We start from the raw sequence: 20,304 nt of genomic DNA on the forward strand, positions 1-20,304 counted from the left end.
TCTGCAGACCTCGCCCCCGCATCAGAGGACATGACACTGAACTGGGAGACTGGGAGGGAAGCAGGTGTTCGGGGGAGGGAAGGAACAAGGCCAGGCCGCAGGGAGGGAGCAGCCAATCGGGGAGCAAGGTGGAGGCAGGACGAGTCCGATTTCATGACTTCACACTTGGGATCTTTCCAGCAGGGGCGAGGGACAGCGAGCCCTGGCAGGCACTGGGCTAATAAGATGGCGGGGGGTGTGGTTAACCTACTTGCAAGAAAGAGCTCCTCCCGGCTCCGCAGCGTTTCCATGCAGACGCGTTAGACCAGCGCAGAGCCTCTCTCATCTCTTCATTAAAGCCGGGCCTCAAAGGACCCATCTCTCCCTGAGTCTCCTCTGTTAGCCCAGAATGAGGTTCTGTGTCTATAAATGAAGACGTTTGAATTACAAAATGCCTTTTAAACAGGGCGGGTGATACAAGTTTGGTCCTGAAGAGTCTCCTCGTTCAGTTGCTGGATTTTGGCAAGAGCTGCAAGGCCACACGCCACGTTCCTCGCTCCATCTGTCCCTTCCTTCCTCCTTTCTGGACCCGGGCCAGGTCTGAGCTCGCAGTCAGACTGTTTGGATGTGATCCTTCAGTGAATGGAAGAGGACAGCCCGGGTCCTCATGGTCATAAGGTCACTCTGGCAGCAGGATGGGACCGGCAGACCCGGGGTTTCAGACAGGGAAAAACGGAGATCGCGATGCTGGGGACTGAACCCAGGGCCCTGAGCCATCGCCCAGCCCTTAGTCTTTTTACCCAGGGGCACGTGTCTCCAGCTGGACTTGCCGTTTGCATGTGACCCTCACTGCAGAGGAAGTGGGAATCCGTTGCGGGGAGGGTGACAAAGGAGATGCTTCTAGAGAAGTTTCCCAAGCCCCCTCCCCCGAGGCCAAGGGGCCCCGGGAAAGTCACTTTAGAAAACAGCTAGCGTGTCTTCTTAGTCAGACACCAGCCAGGCCGCTCTCAGAGCAATGGAACCTGGGGTCCATGTGTGGCAGGGGTGGCAGCTGGGTCTACAATGACCTGACTGAGAGCAGCCCAAGTGCCCGTCAGTGGGTGGAGGAATCACAAGGGCAGCAGGGTGCGTTCACCAAGGGAAGAGCGAGCTACCGATAGAGGTCACCAGGTCCGCGGGTGTCAGGGTGGCAGTGAGTGGAAGACACTGGTTTCGTTTGGATCTCCTGTGTCCCCCAGTGTGTGTGGTAGAGGCCTGGCCCCCAGCTTGGCACTGTTGGGAGATGGTGGAAACTTGAAGAGGTGGGATCAGAGGGAAGGTCTCAGGTCATTGGGGCGTGACTTTGTAGGGGATAGTGGGACCCCAGACCTTTCTTCTTTCACTTCATGGCCACTACCAAGTAAGCCACTTTGCTCTGCCACCTGCTTCGCTTGATACAGGCCCAGAAGCAACGGGGCCAACCAACCATGGGGCAAAACCTCTGAGACTGGGCCAAAATAAACCTCTCCTTTTTTAAAACAGTGATGATCTCAGGTATTTTGTTATAGTAATGGAAAGCTAACCCAGAAACAAAACAAAAACTTGCATGCACTATAAGACACAATTCATATAACATCCCAGGAAACATGATCCATAGTGTCAGAAAGCAGATCCGCAGAGGTGGGGGAGTGGATCACAAAAGGCAGGGGAAAGCTTCCGGGAATATGGAGATGTTCCTTCTCCAGATCGTGGCAATGACTCTAATATGCTGGAACTCATCAAATGTGTAATGTTCAATACGTACAGTGTATTGTTTTGTCAATTATACTGCAATAAAACTATAAATGAAATTTAAAACAAAGCCAACAAAAAAGGAAAAGATCCCAGGAAACAGTTAGTGTTGCAGAAAGCTAAGCAGGCACACTACAAAACCCCCGAGACCCTGCAAAGATGATGGAATACGTCACAATGACCTTGATACTGGGCAGGTTAATTAATGTCCAGCCTACTTCCTCTCAGGGCCGAGCTGATAGAAAAGACCAGTCAAACATGATCTTTGTCTGTCTCTCCCCTAGGGGTGCACTTGGCATCGAAAATGGTGCCTAGTCTGTGGTTGGTGCTCAGTAATTAGTTTAAAAAATATGATCAATTACCGGTGTGGGGTGCAACGGCCCTCTGCGGGCCAGGCTTAGTCCAAGCGCTTTTGTGTGGCAGTTATTTGTTTAGGCTTTGGTCCTCCACAAAAGTCAAGTACTGGATCTTTTGATTCCAGAGGCAAGACAAGTAAGTCGGAGACACCAGCTCCCCGCTCTGCCTGGCTCCTAGGCCACCAGCGCCCCCAGAGCATCCAGGACTCTTCCCGAAGGCAGGAGGGCAAGACAGCCCAGGCCCGGAAGTCTCGCCAGGTACAGGCTGGGCTCCCGGCCTGCTCAGCAAGCCCAGGGAATCAGTGAAGGGCCTCCCAGGCCCAAGGAAGGGGCCTGAAGGCCAAGGGAGGCCACCTGTGCCTCCCAGCAGGAGGCACCTGCAGAGGTGCGCCAGGCACCAGAGAGCCCCGGCTGGGCATGGGGAGGGCAGAGGGCCTTCCGGGCTCTGCACTGCTTGGGCCACCACGTACTCACCGTGACCTGGGCCGTGTGACCTCTCCTCCCTGGGCCTCGGTTTCCTCATCTCTGCGAGGGGATGTGTACTGTTGCTGTCACTGTGCTGTCACAGCCCAGCGACAGCAGGGTCGCAGCGCGTGTCCCGAGACCCGCGAGGCCTTCTCGTGCTCCACTATGAACCTCCCAGGCGCCGCCCCGGCCGTCGGCCCTCGCGACAGTCGGGCTCCTTTATCAGACGGAGAAACAGGAGCTCGAGGAGCCAGAGGAACTCGTCCCGTGGCCAGATGCCGGCCAACGATGTGGCGGAGGTCACGGGCACCCACGGCGGCCGGCCGGGCTCGGAGCGCCCTGGCCCGGGTGTTGACGTGGGCCTCAGCTCTGGGCAGGGGAAGGCCAGCTCTCAGATTCGGGGGATGGGGAGGCCAGGGCTCCTGGGCTGGCCCAGCGTTTCCAGGACCTCCTCCCTCCCCCCGGGAGCCCCGGCATCTGCCACAGGGCCGAGCTCACCCTCCGGGAGCCCCCAGCCTGGGAGAGTGGGGCTCCTCTGCCGCCTGATAGGCGCAGGCCGGTGCTTCCAGGTGCTTGGGCCACCGTGGGGCAGAGGGCGGAGCAGTCACGGCACCTGCCTGGCCGAGGGAGCCCCGGCGTGCCACCTGCAGAGCTGAGGGCCGGTGGCCTGCACCCTGGAGCACCCCCTTCTCTTCCCAGCAGGCCCAGGAGGCGGGTCCCGCGCGGGGAAGCCCGTAGAGGTGATGTGACTTTTCTCGGGTCACAAGGCAGGACTGGGACTGAGGTGGGACTCGCCTGTGGATCAGACAGCCTTCCGAGGCTGCGCCTTTGACCACCACGCTGAACTGGGCTGAGAGCGCTCGGGCTCGCCAGCAGGACGAGAAAGAAAGCCGCTCCAAGCCGAGCCCACAGCCAGGCGGCGGCACGGAGGACATGACCGGTCCTGTGCCCTCTGTCCCGCAGCCTCTCCCCGGCCCGAGGTCCAACCAGGAGTGGCGTACAAGAGGGAGCAGAAGCACCGGTCCCTGCTCTGGCCCAGGCCCTGCACGCGCCTGGCCAGCAGCCCTGGCATGGCCTCACCTAGGCAGACACAGGCCAGTGGGAAGAGCCAACAGGCCCGCCCTTCCTGTGCCCAGCTCTTCAAAAACACAATTACTGGCCCCTTGGAGACGCTGTCAGTGTTGGTACACTCCAGCGCTAAACTGCATCACGCCGGCCTCTCCAGAAGCCTCCGCAGTTATTAATAGGGTATTGATCCCGCCCGCGGCTGATGAGAGCAGCCGCCCCCGCGCCCGGGGTCCCGCCGCCCACGGAAGGCCTTCCAGCGGCACCAGATCAATGCCACTCTGCTGGGGAGGAGGCTCTGCCCCTTAATCCACTTAGGAGGAAGATGGCGAAGGCGGAATCTCGGAGTTGGACCGGGTGCTGAGAAGAGGCAGATGGGTTGAAGCTGGGACCAGGCCGAGAGCCAGGAGGACCAGCCCTGCTGTGGGCAGGAGGGGCTGAGCCGGGGCCTAGACGGGCCGGGCGGGCTGCAGGGGTCTCTGCTGACTCGCTGCTTTCCCCTAATTCTCCGACTATCCAAAATCGAATGTTATCTTAGCAGAGCGGGTGCCTGGCGGAGAGGAGGAAGGGACGAGGGCCTCTGCGCTCGGAGGACGGGGGAGGCAGAAGAGAGGCGCAGTGGCCGGAGGAACAGGAGGAGCCCCTGCACAGGGCCTGTGTTCGGGGCGAGGACTCTGGTCCTGATCAAGAGCAGAAAGAAGGCTTGGGAGCCTTTGGGTTGAGGGGCGCACTAATCTCCCCAGCGTTTGAAAAGACCCAGTTTCTACCTGGCGAATGGCCCGGCGGGAGATTAGCAGGTGCAGAAAACCCAGGCAACGCTCCGCCCGCTGTGCAGGGGGCACGGTGCTGGCAGTCGGGGGTCTTCGGCGGTAGAGCACCAGGCATGGTGGCGGCTGTACTGGGGCGTGGGGAACCCGGAAGGTGCCAAGGCGTGACTTGGGGACGTGGTGCCATCCTGGGGGGCACCCTGCAGGAGGGAGGGTGGCTGTAGAGATAGTCCAGGTGGAACGCTGTCTCTCCGTGAAGCACCGTCCAGGTGTCCCGAGCTGTCCATGCCACCTGTGTGGTGCCACCTACATGTGTCACCCAAGCATACTGCTTATGCTACTGTCACCTGAGCATGTCATCAGCTGGCAATTCCTAACGTGTCACCGGCGTTGCCATCACAGGCACATCTGCGTTTGTCACCGTGTGGCGGTTACCCGCCCGCATGCACCCTGTGTCACTGTCATCGCCATCTCATGACATCGCTGCCAGCCCCGCACGTCCCCTGAGCCCCCGAAACCCCGCCTCCTACTACGAAAGTCACTCGAGCAGGTTACTTCTGTACCAGACGCCCGCGGGTGTCGCCAAAACATGTCACTCCGGGTGACTGTCACTCAGTAACGGTGCCACCAGACAGACTTACTTTTTCAGTCTAACCGAGTTACAAAGAAAATCTTTCCCCAGGGGAGACAGGTCCCCTGCTGTTCCCACTGTCACTGTGCTTTCTTGTGGGAGGATGGGAAGAGGAGGTGGCGTCGTTGCCTCCTCCAAGCCCCCTGGATGAGACGGATCCCGACCTGCAGTCCTTCCCAGACTGCAGGTTGACCAGATGTCAGCCCGGGCATTCTATGCAAATGAGGGACTTGCTTATGCTAATGTATGCAGAAGGGAGGGGCCGAAGGGCCGCCCCAGCCTCCTGCCCCGGGAGCTGAGGCAGGTGTGGGGGGCGGGGCCGGGTGGGGGACAGGGAGCCCTAAGGAACAGGGAGCCAGCAGAGAAGGCAGGTGAGGCTGCAGTTCACTTGCTGGCAGACACAGATGTCCCCAAGAGCAGAAGAGGGAAGGATGGATCCAGGGACCTCCCCTGTCGGGGGACGGGGCTGGGACTCGCACCCAGAGCCTGAGCCTGGGGCCACTGCCTCCTTCCCGGGCTCCCTGACAGGGCTGTGGTCAGCCAGCCGTGGGGCCAGGAAGGGGCTTCCTGCTCTGGCTTGGGGTCGTGGAGACCTACACAGTCCTCTAACTTGCCACCGAACCCGCTGGCACTCGCGGGCACTCGCGGGCACTCGCTGGCGGACACCCACGCGTCCCTGACACAGCAGGGACAGAGCCTCTGCAACTTCAGGCAGAAGCTCCTGCCGGTCACCGTGTCCAGGTCCACAGGGCGTCAAAGGATACCGGACACATCACGGCCCTCTGTCCATCCACAGTGTTCCCACTAAAGAAGTCCCGGGGGGACAAGGATCCCACCCAAAGGCCGTCCTGTGAAGCGCCACCTCCATTTTTGTAAAATAGGAAAAGAGAGACAGAGAGAGACAGCCTGCCCGCGTTCCCCAGGGGCCGGGCTCACGGAAAATGGGCGGCATTTGAACTTGGTTCTCTGCAGAACCATCTCGAGCTCTTTTCAGAATAGAGGCAGGAGAGAATGGCCTCGTTTGCATGTTCGTGAGGGGAGAGGTAACGCGGACTCACCTGAGCATTCATTCTCTCCCTGTCGCCCTGGAGAGAGAGCCGGGAAGAGCACAGCCGAGCCCGCTGCCTGTCGTTCCATGACTGCTGAGCTGAGAATGTTTGGGACATTTCTGTGTCACCGGCTGAGAAAAGGGACAGCACAAGAGTGGCTCGCAGCACGGGACAGCGAGCTGAATTCAGATGGCAGCCCTGGTACAGGAGACTCGCGCGGGGCGGCCCCTCCGCACCGCCAGGCTGGGTGTGTCCCCGGCAGAGCGGCAGAGGTGCACAGGAGCCTGGTGCTCGCTCGGGCCGTTTGGAGGAGTCTGCGGTCACAGGCGGCCCGCTGCCACACTCGGGGCTCGGCCCCGATGCCACGGGGCTGTGCAGGGCTACCTGCTTCCCCCCTCCCTTGTGCTCGGGCCGGGCTCCTGGCCTTGGGAATTTCTCTGTGCTTCTGCTCCGCGTCCCAGGGCTCGGTGGGACTCAGTGCAGTTGGCGGTGCCGAGCAGGAACTCAGACCCGCTCCTGGCTCCTCTTAGCCTCTTAGCCTGGGGACAGGGGCCACTAGCACTCCTTTTGCGCCTCAGCTTCTGGGCATCCCAGCCCCGAAGCGGAAGGCGGTCCTGGGATCTGCACCGGTACCGCCTGCTGGCGAATGTCATCCTGGAGGCAGCTGGTGAGCAACAGCCACCAGCCCACCAGCTAGATCACTGCCCGAAGTCCCCTGGGCACCGATTGGGCTCCAGCTGAGCCCCACCTCACCTCCACAGCATGGACCACAGGGCCTGCATACAGTCGGTGACCCATAAGTGTTGCTCCTCCTCCCCGTCTAGCACGCAGGCTGGTGGTTGCTCTGAGGGTCGGGCACAGGGTGGTTTCCTCAATGCCACCTCCTCCAGTCCCAGGGTCCTGGTCCTCATCCTGTCCTCTGCCTCCCCGCAGGCTGCCGGAGGTCCGGATCTCAGACAATGGTCCCTACGAGTGCCACGTGGGCATCTACGACCGGGCCACCAGGGAGAAGGTGGTGCTGGCCTCGGGCAACATCTTCCTCAACGTCATGGGTGAGTGCAGGCCCCGGCCTCGGGGTCACGGGAGGAGGGGCGCGTGCGTGGCTGGCCTGGAGACCGCCTGCCACGACACCTGCCTCCGTGGAGCCTCAAGCACCTGCACCTGGGGCTCCAGCGTATGGCCTGGAACCCAGGCGTGGCCGGCGACTCAGAGGAGGAGAGGTCCCGGGCCGCAGCTGCCACAGGCTTGGACTCGCCGGCGTCCTCAAGGTGGGGGAGGGATGCGGGCCACTCACGGGCACCTGGCTCCAGACCGCGGTCTCAGGGAGGCACGGAGCCCTGAGCCTGAGGCAGTAGGAGCGCCTGCCTGGGCCGAGGAGGTGAAGGGGAGAAACCAGGGGCGGGTGCCAAAGCAGGGCGGCTCCGGGAGGTGCGCCTGACCCAGGGAGAAGGGTCCTGCCCTCCCAGTGCCTCCTGCCCCTGGGGCCCTTCTGGAGGCCAGAGACCACGTGAAGAGTCGGAAGTGCGCTGGGCTGGGTGGTGGGTTCCTGCGTCCCGGACCGTCTCCACGCCTCCTGAAAACTGGTGTCCGTCTCTGGCCGATTGTGTCCTGGGCCAGTCGGATCCAGCCCCGCCTCAGTTTCCCCGTTTGTGATCCCAGGCCGCTGCGCTGGGGCTCCAGCTCAGCTCTGCAGTGAGCATGCTGGGCACTGGCCTGGACTCTGGGTTCCGTGTCCTCTGACATTCTCATCAAACACTATCTACCGGGCACACAAAGCCTGCTGTCCCCGGGCCATCGATGGGAGCATAGGGGCCCCTTGGAAGCCCCTGATCTGGGAATCAAAGCCTGAAAAGGCCAGGCCTCCAGAGGGACCTGGGTCCTCGTGGTTGGGCCGTGGCCTCTGGCTTCCTGGAGGAGCCTGGATGTGAGGAGGTGGCCCGGCCAGAGGCTGCAGGACCACAGGGTATTGGCTCCCAGTGCTGAGCACGCCAGGGAGCCAGACAAGGAGCAAGACCCAGCCTGCACCATCGGCTCCCAGGCTGATGAGTCACGTGAACACAACTATTCGTTCACCGATCATTATTGAACACCTACTGTGTGCCAGGTACTGGACACAGACTTTTTTGGATTTTGTACCAGGGATTAAAGGCAGGGACCCTGAGCCACTGAGCACCCCTCCGCCCCAGCATGTTTTAGTTTCTATTTTGAGACAGGGTCTTGCTAAGTGCCCAGGGACTCCTCAGTTGCTAAGGCTGGCCTTGATCCTCCTGCCTCAGCCTCCCAAGCTGCTGGTATGACAGGCGTTTGCTACCGTGCCGCGCCGTGCCCAGGGGACACAAACCTTTACAAAGACAAAGTTCTACCCTCAGCACGTGAGGCGAGCACAGAACACATTCGTGAATGACCAGCGCAGCGACCGTGGGAAATACCAGGAGGGGACTGGTGGGTGACGTGAAGAGCCTGCATTGGGCCAGTGTCTAGTTTGGGGAGGGGACTCAGAGGCCCCTCTGAGGCCACGAGGTCACGTGCTTTTCATGTGTCTCGGCATTCACTCCTCATGACCAACCTGAGAGTCAGTACTGTATTAGCCTCATTTCTGCAGATGCAGAAACGGAGGCACAGAGCAAGCAAGCAACTTCCTAAGGTCACACAGCAAAATCTTCCTCTGGTATCAGGGGGCTCAGGGTTGTCCCAAGGCCCAGGGTGAGGCTGGCCTGTCTTACGAAGGGAAATTCAGAGCATCCTGGGTTGGGTTCTGCCCATCGCAACCAGAACTCAGGCATCTTGACTACTGGGCCAGCAGCGCAGATGCTACAGGTGAGCTTTGCTCCGTGGTGCCTGAGAGCAAGGCCAGTCTCCAAAAGCCACCTCCTCTGTGAGGCCCACCTGCCCCACTATGTCACCAAAACACCCTGAGCAGGTCACTCCCCCTGTGTAGCCTCGGTACAAAGTGGGACTTGGATCGGATAAGCCCAATTCCCTCCCAGTTCCAACACATTTGAGTTTGTCACCTCATCTGCCAGGTGTGAAAATTGAGTGAGGCACAGAGAGGTCTTGTGGGGCTGTCCAGGTTGCACAGCAGGCCTGATGTCTCTGATGAGCAGATGCGTGCGTCTCACCGAGACGGCTCCTTCCCACTACCGACCAGGGGTCAGGAGACTAAGGAGGCAGCCACGGAGGGAGCCTCCAGGTGGGCAGGGAGGGAGAAGCGGCCATTGTGGTTCCACCCACCGAGGGGATGAGGGCCCAGCAGGCTCTGCAGGAGGCCCAGGAGGGGCAGGGCCAGGGACACAGCCCCTGTGCTCCACCCTGGTGTCCCAGACAGCGTAAGGCTGGCCCCTGGAGACTGAAGACAGGACACCAGCTGGCCCAGCGCCCCCTTCACAGTCCACCCCTGCTGACCCGCTGCTCAGAGGTCACTGCGGTGCTTGGTCTTCCCACCCAGCTGTTCCGACAGGGCAGGTAGGCCCTTGCTGATTGGGACCAAGGGCCTCATGCCACAGCAGACGTGCGCCTGTCCCTCCCTGGATGCGCTGGACAGTGCAGGAGCCTCCAGCTTCGTGGACCTGCTGTAGAGAGTCCTGGCCCCGTTACTCCAGGGCACCGAGGCTCAGAGACCGAAAGTCACCTGCTGGGGCCGAAGTCCACCCTCGGAGCCAGCAGCTGTGCGGTCTGAGCTTCATGCACAGGACCCCCGGAGTCCAGGGGGACGTGCCCACTCAGTGGGGCCGGCAGCCAGGGCAGTGGACGTTTCGGGGAGCACAGCTTCGTGCGCCCTGGCTCCCTGGAAGCTGGAGTGTTCCTGCGCCTACCAGTGTGGCCCCCGGGCCTCCCGGGCTGGGTCTGCGCGGCCTGGCAGCCCAGCCCAGAGAGGGAGCTGGAATCTGCTCTGGCCGACAGAAGGGCAGCGCGGCCCCATGGCCCACGGCACCTGCTCTGCATGCCGCCCGGCCCTTGCTGCGGCCCCCAGGCGGTGTCCTGGCGGCCAAGTCTGTGGCTCTGCACCTGCAGATTCAGCCAAATGAGAGTCGACGCTGTTTCCTAGAAGCTGTGTCTTCTCTGATCACATGGAGCCTGCTTCTCGTCACTGCTCCTGGACAACACAGTGGACCAGCTGCTGACGGGGCGCTGACCTTGTGTAGCCGGCACAGGCGACCCGGAGATGATTCAAGTGCCCCGGGTCACATGCAGATGCTAAGGTCACTGTGTATAAGGGGCCTGACGTCTGTAGATGCCAGCCTCCCCACAGGGCTTCCCTGCAGACAGCGGGGGACGATGAGAGTGGGTCTTCCCCAGTCACAGAGGAGGGGACGAGGACCCGGAGGGGAAGGGCTTCTTCTGGACTCCAGAGCATGGTGTCCTCTGACCCAGAGTGTGGTGTCCTCTGACCCAGAGCATGGTGTCCACTGACCCAGAGCGTGGTGTCCTCTGACCCAGAGCATGGTGTCCTCTGTCCCAGAGCGTGGTGTCCTCTGACCCAGAGCATAGTGTCCTCTGTCCCAGAGCGTGGTGTCCTCTGTCCCAGAGCGTGGTGTCCTCTGTCCCAGAGCGTGGTGTCCTCTGTCCCAGGTGTGGTGTCCTCCCTGACCCAGAGTGTGGTGTCCCCACTGACCCAGAGCGTGGTGTCCCCACTGACCCAGAGCGTGGTGTCCCCACTGACCCAGAGCGTGGTGTCCCCTCTGTCCCAGAGCGTGGTGTCCTCTGACCCAGAGTGTGGTGTCCTCTGACCCAGAGCGTGGTGTCCACTGACCCAGAGCGTGGTGTCCTCTGACCCAGAGCATGGTGTCCACTGACCCAGAGCGTGGTGTCCTCTGACCCAGAGCATGGTGTCCACTGACCCAGAGCGTGGTGTCCACTGACCCAGAGCATGGTGTCCTCTCTATCCCAGAGCATGGTGTCCCCTCTGACCAGAGCGTGGTGTCCTCTGACCCAGAGCATGGTGTCCACTGACCCAGAGCGTGGTGTCCACTGACCCAGAGCATGGTGTCCACTGACCCAGAGCGTGGTGTCCTCTCTATCCCAGAGCATGGTGTTCCCTCTGACCCAGAGCGCGGTGTCCTCTGACCCACAGCGCGGTGTCCTCTGACCCAGAGCGCGGTGTCCTCTGTCCCAGAGCGCGGTGTCCCCTCTGTCCCAGAGCGCGGTGTCCTCTGACCCACAGCGCGGTGTCCTCTGACCCAGAGCACGGTGTCCTCTGTCCCAGAGTGTGGTGTCCTCTGACCCAGAGTGTGGTGTCCTCTGTCCCAGAGCGTGGTGTCCTCTGACCCAGAGCATGGTGTCCACTGACCCAGAGCATGGTGTCCACTGACCCAGAGCATGGTGTCCACTGACCCAGAGTGTGGTGTCCTCCGACCCAGAGCATGATGTCCTCTGACCCAGAGTGTGGTATCCTCTGACCCAGAGCATGGTGTCCACTGACCCAGAGCATGGTGTCCACTGACCCAGAGTGTGGTGTCCTCTGACCCAGAGCATGGTGTCCTCTGACCCAGAGCATGGTGTCCACTGACCCAGAGCATGGTGTCCTCTGACCCAGAGTGTGGTGTCCTCCGACCCAGAGCATGATGTCCTCTGACCCAGAGTGTGGTATCCTCTGACCCAGAGCATGGTGTCCACTGACCCAGAGCATGGTGTCCACTGACCCAGAGTGTGGTGTCCTCTGACCCAGAGCATGGTGTCCTCTGACCCAGAGCATGGTGTCCACTGACCCAGAGCGTGGTATCCACTGACCCAGAGCATGGTGTCCACTGACCCAGAGTGTGGTGTCCTCTGACCCAGAGCGTGGTGTCCTCTGACCCAGAGCATGGTGTCCACTGACCCAGAGCGTGGTATCCACTGACCCAGAGCGTGGTGTCCACTGACCCAGAGCGTGGTGTCCACTGACCCAGAGCGTGGTGTCCTCTCTATCCCAGAGCATGGTGTTCCCTCTGACCAGAGCGCGGTGTCCTCTGACCCAGAGCGTGGTGTCCCCTGTCCCAGAGCGCGGTGTCCTCTGACCCAGAGCGCGGTGTCCTCTGTCCCAGAGCATGGTGCCCTCTCTGTCCCAGAGCATGGTGCCCTCTCTGTCCCAGAGCGTGGAATCTCTGTGTCCCAGAGCCCCCTGCCCAGGCCAGCTCAGAGGAGCACAGACGGGCGGCTGAGGCTCAAGGAGACAACCCGTAGAGCAGCGTGCTCTGGACCCAGGGCCTGGCGCATTCTGGGTGATCAACAAATAGTGTCTCCTGTGACAAAGGGTGACGGGTCAGGAAGCCAGGCCACCTGGGAAAGGGCTGAACACCGTTCTGCCGCCCACCTCCACCTCCTCGTCCTCCAGACATATTCTCCACCAGACTTGGGGTGCGTCACCCAGGGACATGTCGGGCCAGGTCAGTGGAGAGGGCAGCGGAGGAGCTGGGCCAGCCCAGGGCCCCGTGGAGGCGCAGGGAGCAGCCATGTCCCTGGCCGCCCGCACACCTGGGGCGCCTTCCGCCCGCAGCCACTTCAGGGGCCCCAGGAGTTCAAAACGCAGCTGCCGATGTCCTGCCCGTAATGTCCGCCCGCCAGGTGGTGGGAGAGACGCTGGGAGCCCGGGTGGCGCCAAGGGCGAGGGCCCTGCTCTACCCAGCCGCCCTCACTTCCCAGGCCACAGCCGCATGCTGGCCCCGCGCGGCCCACGCCAGTCCCTCCAGGACCGAGGCTCCCCGGGCTGGGGGCGGGCAGCGGGTCCAGGGTGCCCTGCTACAGCCAAGCAAGGTCGTCGGGCCCAGCTCCCCTAGCTGGTCGCCCTGCTCCTCGGGACAGCGCTCCTCTGTCCCCCAGGCCCCGTCAGGCCCAGCTGAGGCTCCAGGCCGCCTGCCCCGCAGGGCCTGGCGCTGACCCACAGGCAGTCGTGTGACCCGCACCAGCAGGCGTCCCGGATTCCCAGGAGGGAACAGAGGCTCGGGGAGGGAGGGCCAGTCATGGGAGGGACAGAGCTGGGTCGCATCGGGTCTGCCCGAGCCACGGCGGATGCCCAACAGCCCCCCGACCGCCAAGGGGACCCCCACATCGACATAAAGGCCCTTAGGAAGCAAATGTCGACGGAGCACAGGGCACAGGGACGGAGGAGCAGGTGGACCGCGGGAAGACTGAGCGCTCGAGGGGCACTCGGGGCCCGTGGCCAACGGGGTTCCCTGCCCTCAGGGGTCTGTCGAGGCTGGGGAGGGGGGACCTCCCGGGACCCCGTCTCTGTGCCCTGTCCCCATGTTTTTCTCACCCCGACCACTAACTTGGAGTCCATCAGGCTGGATACAGATCCGCGGTGACATGGACAGGCCAGCACCACCCTCCTTTCCAGAAAGGAACGTGGCTTTGTCCAGATACGAAGTGACCCGGGTGCCACACGTGCAGGTGTCCCGACTCCCGTCCCCTCTCCGGTGCCCGCCAGGCGCGTCCCACTGAAGCTCAGCAAGAACAAGAGGCAGCCATGCGGGCCCTGGGGGCAGCGCGGCCAGGGAGGCAGGCGACAATAAGAAAACAGCAGCGGGGACACCCAGAGGGACGTGGGGTGACGGAACAGGTGGTCAGTGAGGCCTCTCGGCAGGTGACCCCCAGACAGGGTCACCCCGGGGGCCTCACAGCTCCTTCCTGAGCCCCAGGTGCCAGGCCCTGCTGCAGGCCCAGGACCCGGAGGACGCGTCTCCTCCCAGGGGCGTGGGGGAGAGTGAATGGCTTCGTGACTGTGTTCGTCCCCCAGGGCTGCTGGGGACACATGGCCACAGGCCGGAGCCTTGACGAGGGAAATACGTCTCCCAGCCGGGGAGGCCTGAAGTCTGAGGTCTGCAGGACCGTGGTCTGCGCCCCCGGAGGCTTAGGGAAAATCCCTCCTTGCTTCCTGGGGGCCCAGACAGTCCTGGACGTCCCTGGCCTGTAGGTGCCTCTGCCTCTGTGGTCACACGTGTCTCCCTGTGGGTCTGAGTCTCTGTCCAACTTCCTTCCTATGAGGACACCTGTCCTTGGATTGACCCACCGTGGTCCAGTGTGACTGGCCGCAGTTTGATCACCTCTGCAAAGACGGTCCTCCAAGCCAGGAGCAGGCCTAGAGCTTCAGCATGTTCTTCTGGGGACACAGTTCCAACCCACAACAGGAACCAGCCAGGAGGTAGCAGACCGGGATTCGGTGACACGGGTCACCTGCCTCTGCGCTTTTCTGACCGCAGACATTGTGCTAAGCACTTGGCCTGTCCACTCATAAGCAACGCACAGACATGCTGAAGGGTGGTCACTACCGTCTCCCAAGCATTACGTCACCTGCCCAGGCTTCCCAGCCTGCTGTGCCAGCCGCGTGCCATGGAGTAGGGGTCCAGACTCACGCATTGATAAGCACTGAGAAGATGCTCCACCTCAGCGCCCCCTCCTCTTCTGGAAGCTTCTGTGTGAGTTTGGTCAGAGTGACACCAGACTGCGCCAGGTCTTTCCAAATCTGCGCCAGGAGTCACAGAGCCCTCCCCAAAGAACAGATGTTACTAGACTCGGCACGTTCTTGTTCTTTTTGTTTGTTTTTCAGTATACTCTGAATTTTTATTGGGTGTGGTGTTTTAGTATCCTTTTAAGAAAGCAATTTTATTGAGATATTAACAGGGCATATAATTTACTCATTTAAAGTGTATGATCCAGGGACATTCGGCATAGTCACAGGGTTCAGCCACACCCCCACAGTCAATTTTCAGATGTTTTCATCATTCCCCAAAGAAAAGGTGTGTCCATTAGCAGTCACTCCCTCACTGTGTGTCCCTGACCCCCTTGGTCTTAGACAACCTCAACTCTTCTGTCTGTATGGATCTGTTGGTTCTGAATGTTTCATATAAATAGGATCATACAAAATGTGGTCTTTGGTGCTGGCTTCTCGCACTTAGAGTAATGTTTTCAAGGCTTACCTGTGTTGTCCCGTGGAGTCTGGACTTCATTCCTTTTCAATGCTGAATAATATTCCACTGTGTGGATAGACCACATTTGTTCACCGGTTCATCAGTGGAAGGACATTTGAGTTGTTTCCAGCTGTTGACGATCGTGAATAATGCTGCTATGAACATTCATGTGTAAGTTCTTGTGTGAGGGCATAGTTCAATTCTCCTGGCTATACCTAGGAGTAGAATTACTGGGTCAATGGTAAGTTCACGTTTGACCTTTGGAGGGACGAGTGACCAGAGTCCTCTTTTTAGATAGGAAGTGGTATCGTCGTGGTTTTGAATTGCGTTTTCCCCACCGTCAGTCATACTGAGCACCCGTTCTATCTTCCTTGGCACTTGCCTCTCTTCGGTGGAGAAATGCCTCTTCAGCTCCTTCGTTCATTTGCAGTTGGGCTACTTTTGATCATTGAGTTCTAAGTCCTCTTTACCTAATCGAGAGGCCAGTCCCCTGTGGGGTGTTAAATTTGCGTACTTCCCTCCCGTTCCACAGGTTTCCGGATTGCTTTCTTGGTGGCGTCCCCTGGAGGACAAAGGCTTTGAGTTCCATGAAGTCGAGTTTCTCTCTTCTTACTTGCTCCCTGAGCGTCCTGGCTAAGATTTCGCTAACCCAAGGTCACACTTACGGCTACGCTTTTCTTCTAGTGTTTTGTGCGGTGTTAGCTCCCACACTGGTGGGTACGGTGCATTCCGGGTGGATTTTGACCATTTACACGTGGACATCCCTTGTCCGCACCATTTGCTGAATGAGCGATCCACCGTCCAGTTCTCTGGCATCCTTGTTGACAACCAACTCACCGAGACAGGACGGGAGGCTTCGCTTGGGCTGGTCTCCACCTCCCGCGTTCTCTCTCTCTCTCTCTCTCTCCCTCTCTCTCTCTCTCCCCGTGAGCTCACCTTAGGCACCCCTATGCTTTGAAGAGCCACCTGGCTCTTCCGATCTGGTTCTTTGCTCCCCAGCTAGGTGACTTTGGGCAGCGGGCTCCCGGGCAGCTCCCCTGTGGCCAGCTTCTCAACTTTCCCATGGACAGTTCACCTGGGGCTAATGAGGGTACCCAGAGGGAATGGGGAGCCGGGGCCCCAGCAGCCCCATCTGGGAGGCTGGCCAGAACCTGGCTCCCGGGGATGGACGCTGCCTTCTGGGACAGATTCTGGCACCCAGCTCTCGGACTCCAGCCTAGCGTTCCTCTTTAGAAAAAGCAGCAGGTTCCCAGGACTGGAAATTGGGGTGTTAAGAACCCCTATCTCTTGGGCCAGGGATGCCGCTCAGTTGGTAGAGTACGTGCCTCGCGAGCACAAGGCCCTGGGTTTGGTGCCCAGCACCGTGTCTCCAGGGCAGTGCGGAGGTCCGGGCTGGGAGCAGACCCTGCCCCCTCGAAGGCCGCTCATCTCCAGCAGCCTGAGCAAAAGAAGCAGCCCGCGGGAGGCGCGAGGGAAGTGGGTTGGGTCCGCAGAGACCCCCCTTTGAGAAGGCGGCGTGGGCACAGACGGCCCTGGCTGGCGCAGCTCCCAGGCACAGCCCACCCTGCTGGCCTGCATGATCCGGCCAGTGGGCAGGTTCGACCAGTGGATGGCGGCCGCTCGTCAGTCCCTGCCCCCCAGGCAGGGCTGCTGAAAGCCAGAGTCAGAGCCGCAGCCCAGGACGCCTGCCGAGTGGGAAGTTGCCAGCCGCCCCCTGGCTCGGAACCTGAGTGGATAAGCCCCCTGCTGGACTCAGCTGATTACATTAACTGGCCGCAGGCGACTGCTGTGACCCAGGCTCCAGGGAGCCAGCCTGGCTGCTGCAACAGGAGGCCTGGGCAGGTTGGGGTCCAGGCCAGAGCTCCAGAGAGGTCCGGGGTCACCCAAGAAAGAGAGTTACGAGCTCAGACACCACCTCCTGCCTTGGAGGCCCCCGGGGCCTGAGGCCAAGCAACGCCCCCACGGCAGGCCTGTCTCCACTTCCCCTCCCTCCAGTCCTCTTCCTACCACTCCTGATCAGGGACAGGCACGTGACCCACGTCCTCCAAACTAGAAAAGGAGGAGGCTGGATAATCCCCCATTGGAAAATTCTCCCTCTATTAAATTACACTGGTCGTAAATAAGGAGTCCAGTCCCTTGGAGAGCTGAGGAATGGCTGGAGGTACCGGCTTTGGATTGAGACATGAATTTTCTCCCCAGCCCTGAGACTAATAGTAATAAAAGCAGCTAATGTTTATTGAGCATTTACTACACACCAGGCACAGTTCCGCTTAGCACCTGCCATATCATTTATAACGGCCCTCCAAGGTAGGTGCTAGTGTTACCTTCCCCGCTTCACAAGTGTGAAAACTCAGACGTAAAAGCATTTGCCCAAGGACACGGGTCTAGTAAGGGTGGGCAGCTGGACGGACAGCCCGAGCACCCGACCTCAGTGCCTTTGGCAGGTTATGGATCTCCCGGGGCCTCAGTTTCCCTGTCTGCCAAGTAGAAGTTACAGCAGCATCTGCTGGGCTGCAGGGTGACATCCAGGAGGCTGGCGTCCTAACCAGGGCAGAGCAGCTGTGAGAAGGGAGCCAGCCCAGGGCCCGGGCAGCAGCACAGCAGTGGACACGGAGGCCTTTCCCATCAGAAGCCCCGGGGTGAGGGGCCAACAGGAAGGAGGGGACAGATGCGCAGACCTGGTAGGACCCAGGGCTGGACAGAGAGGCTGCCCTGGGAAGGCCCCGGGGCAGCAGCCGATGTCGCTCAGCAGACGGGAACGAGGAAGTGGGCCCAGGGCCTGCACAGGCCTCGTCTGCCTGCTGAAGCTGCCGCCGGGCTGTGGAACAGGCAGCTGGCTGAACTGAGCTGGCACGAACTGGCCAGGGCTGAGGCCAAGGCCCAGAGGACTGAGGCGGAAGAGCCGAGCTGGTCCGAGCTGCCCGAGAGCGTGCTCAGAGGCCGGCGCCATCTCCTTGAGTGTCTGGAAGCAGCTGGGGCCTGGGGAAGGACGTCCACTCTGCCCGCCCACCCGTGGGCCTCCCAGCTGGTGGAGGCCGCCGGCCGAGAGCCAGTTCAGAGAGGGGCCAGACAGATGGGTCTGGGGCTCGGAGGAGCACTCTGAAGCTAACTGGGTCATCTAGCAAGGACAGTCACTTCCAGCTTCAGCCTCAGCCTGCTGGCTGCCTCCACACAGGCGTCCGGAATCCTCCCTCCCTCCGGCTCTGAACCCGGCCCTGCAAAGGCAGGTGCCCTGACCGCAGCCCGCTCTGCCCCAGCCCCAGGCCCAGCACTTCCTCAGTGGCCCTCGCTCCTCCCCCACATCCCGCTGGTCCCACGATACCCAGGACCAGTGAGGGAACCAGGGGCTGCTCAGAGAGGTCACGCTGCTGCCCCGCGCCCCACAGCAGTGAGCAAGGTGAGACTTGAGCTCAGGCCCGCTGGAGCCAGAGCCCCTGCTTCCTCTACACGAGGCTGCCAGCAGGGACACTAGGGCAGCCCTCTGGCCTCTGGGTCAAGGGCCTCACCAGCACCAGGCCTCCGCTTCCCAGGACAGCACGAAACGTCTCTGCTGGAAGTCAGAGGCGGGGATCGGCCTCCCCATTTTACCGAGGAAGAAACTGCGTCTGCTCACGGGGGAAGGTGGCGAGTGGACTGGGAGGCCACAGTTCCTCCCTGGGGACCTGAGGCCCCCGGCTGGGGATGGAGGCCAGGCCTTGAGGCCCACGTGGGGTGTGACTGGCAAGCCCGTGATTCGAGGCAATGAGCAATTTGGTCCAGCAGCACAAACATTTGAGGTGCACCCTGTCCCTGGGGCCCCCTGATGGTCACCCTCCCTTCCCCAGGGGACTCAGAGTCCGGCTAGGAGGACATTTGCTCGCTCACCTCTCACTCTTGCTCATCCACTGAGTCAACCAGCTTTTGTACGCTTCTCTCCCATGGGCCGGCTCCAGGCAGGGACTGGGAGTCCCGTCCCCTAGAACAAATGGTGAATCTGCAGTGACAAGGGACAAACGTCATTCCAGGCACTTCACATACATTAATTCATTGAATCCTCACAAGCTTGGGGAAGTAGGTACTTGTATTATTTCTATTTTAACAAATGAGGAAACTGAGGCCCAGAGAGGTAAAATATCTGACCCAAGGTCACACAGCGAGTAAGCAACAGAGTTTCTTTCCCAATGTGGATCACCTGGCTCCAGGGCTTCCCTCCCACCTCAGGTTGAATGGCCCATCACCCCCTCGAGCAGGAGGAAGACTCATCCGCTCCCCTGAACTGTCCAGGCAGCTGCAGCCCCCCACGCCCCTCGCCTTCCCGGCCCTCCTGTGTCCAGCTGCCCTCTCCTCTGGGGTTCATCTTGCCAGCCTCCCAGCCCTTCCAGAGCAGCCTGCGGGGCGTCATTAAACCCTGAGGAGCATGAGGTCAGCGCCCACCTTTATCCTCTCCACCTCCGGGAGCTGGATTTAGTGGCCCCGGCAGAAGGTAAATGACAGGTGATCTGTGGCTGCTGGCACGGCGCCTCCGGGCCGTGATTCAAGCAGCAGGCGGGAGCCGAGGTTGCAGGTGCTAACAGAGCTGTGCGTGGCCGGAGACCCGAGACCGGGCGGCCTGGGGCCAGGAGCACCCCGAAGGACGCAGCCCGCAGACAGGGAGTGCCCCGAGCAGAAGGGAACCTGAGACCAGGGCCACGCAGGACGTCGCCTCGGCCTGGGACGCAGCAGGCCTGACTCTGCTCCCTGGCGCCGGATTCCTGACTCGGTTTCCCCATCCGTACATGAGGACGCCGGGCCCCTGCACCTGCTCCCAAGGAACCACAATCACAAAAGTCCTCACAGAGTAAGCTCATGCCCCGTGGGCCTTCCAGATCGTTCTCTTGCTTAGTTCCCATGACAGCCTGTGAGGTAGTCATTCCTGCTTTACAGAAGGGGAAACTGAGGCTCAGAGAGATGACACAGCTCACCCAAGGTCACATGGCTAGTGAGTGACCAAAGGGACACTCAAGCCCCTCTCTCTGACTCTGGGAGGACACCAGGGGCGTAAGGCCCAGCGTGTGTCCCCAAGGAGTCCGTGAATGATATGGTGGGGGGGATGAAGAGGGCACAGGCTTCCAGAAGTCCAGAAGGAAAACAGGAGCAGAGGGGGCGGGAGCCCGAGGGAGTCTCATCCTGGGAGGGCCCAGGAAGGCTTCCTGGAAGGGTGGCGTGGCGCTGGCTGCAGCAGGCTGGGGGAGACAGGCAGGGGGCCTGCAGGTGCAAGGAGCTCCGTGGCCATGACGTGGGGGAAGCTGGAGAGAGCTGACAGAACCCGGGGCTGGGCAGGGGCAGGAAGAGGCGACAGTAAGGGCACACTCGCCGCGATGG

At 61.0% G+C, this 20,304-nt stretch overlaps 1 protein-coding gene across 2 annotated transcripts in view; it reads left to right on the forward strand.

Annotated features, from left to right (window-relative positions):
* IGSF21 (immunoglobin superfamily member 21) overlaps positions 1-20,304 on the forward strand; it is a 195,723-nt gene that overhangs the window by 153,094 nt on the left and 22,325 nt on the right. For both annotated transcript variants that reach the window (XM_079147178.1, XM_079147179.1), the window contains exon 4: positions 7,016-7,134. In XM_079147178.1, the coding sequence (XP_079003304.1) occupies positions 7,016-7,134 (119 nt within the window). The remainder of the gene's footprint in view (positions 1-7,015; positions 7,135-20,304) is intronic.

This window comes from Sciurus vulgaris (genome assembly GCF_902686455.1).
Source record: "Sciurus vulgaris genome assembly, chromosome: 1".
NCBI classification, from domain to species: Eukaryota; Metazoa; Chordata; class Mammalia; order Rodentia; family Sciuridae; genus Sciurus; species Sciurus vulgaris.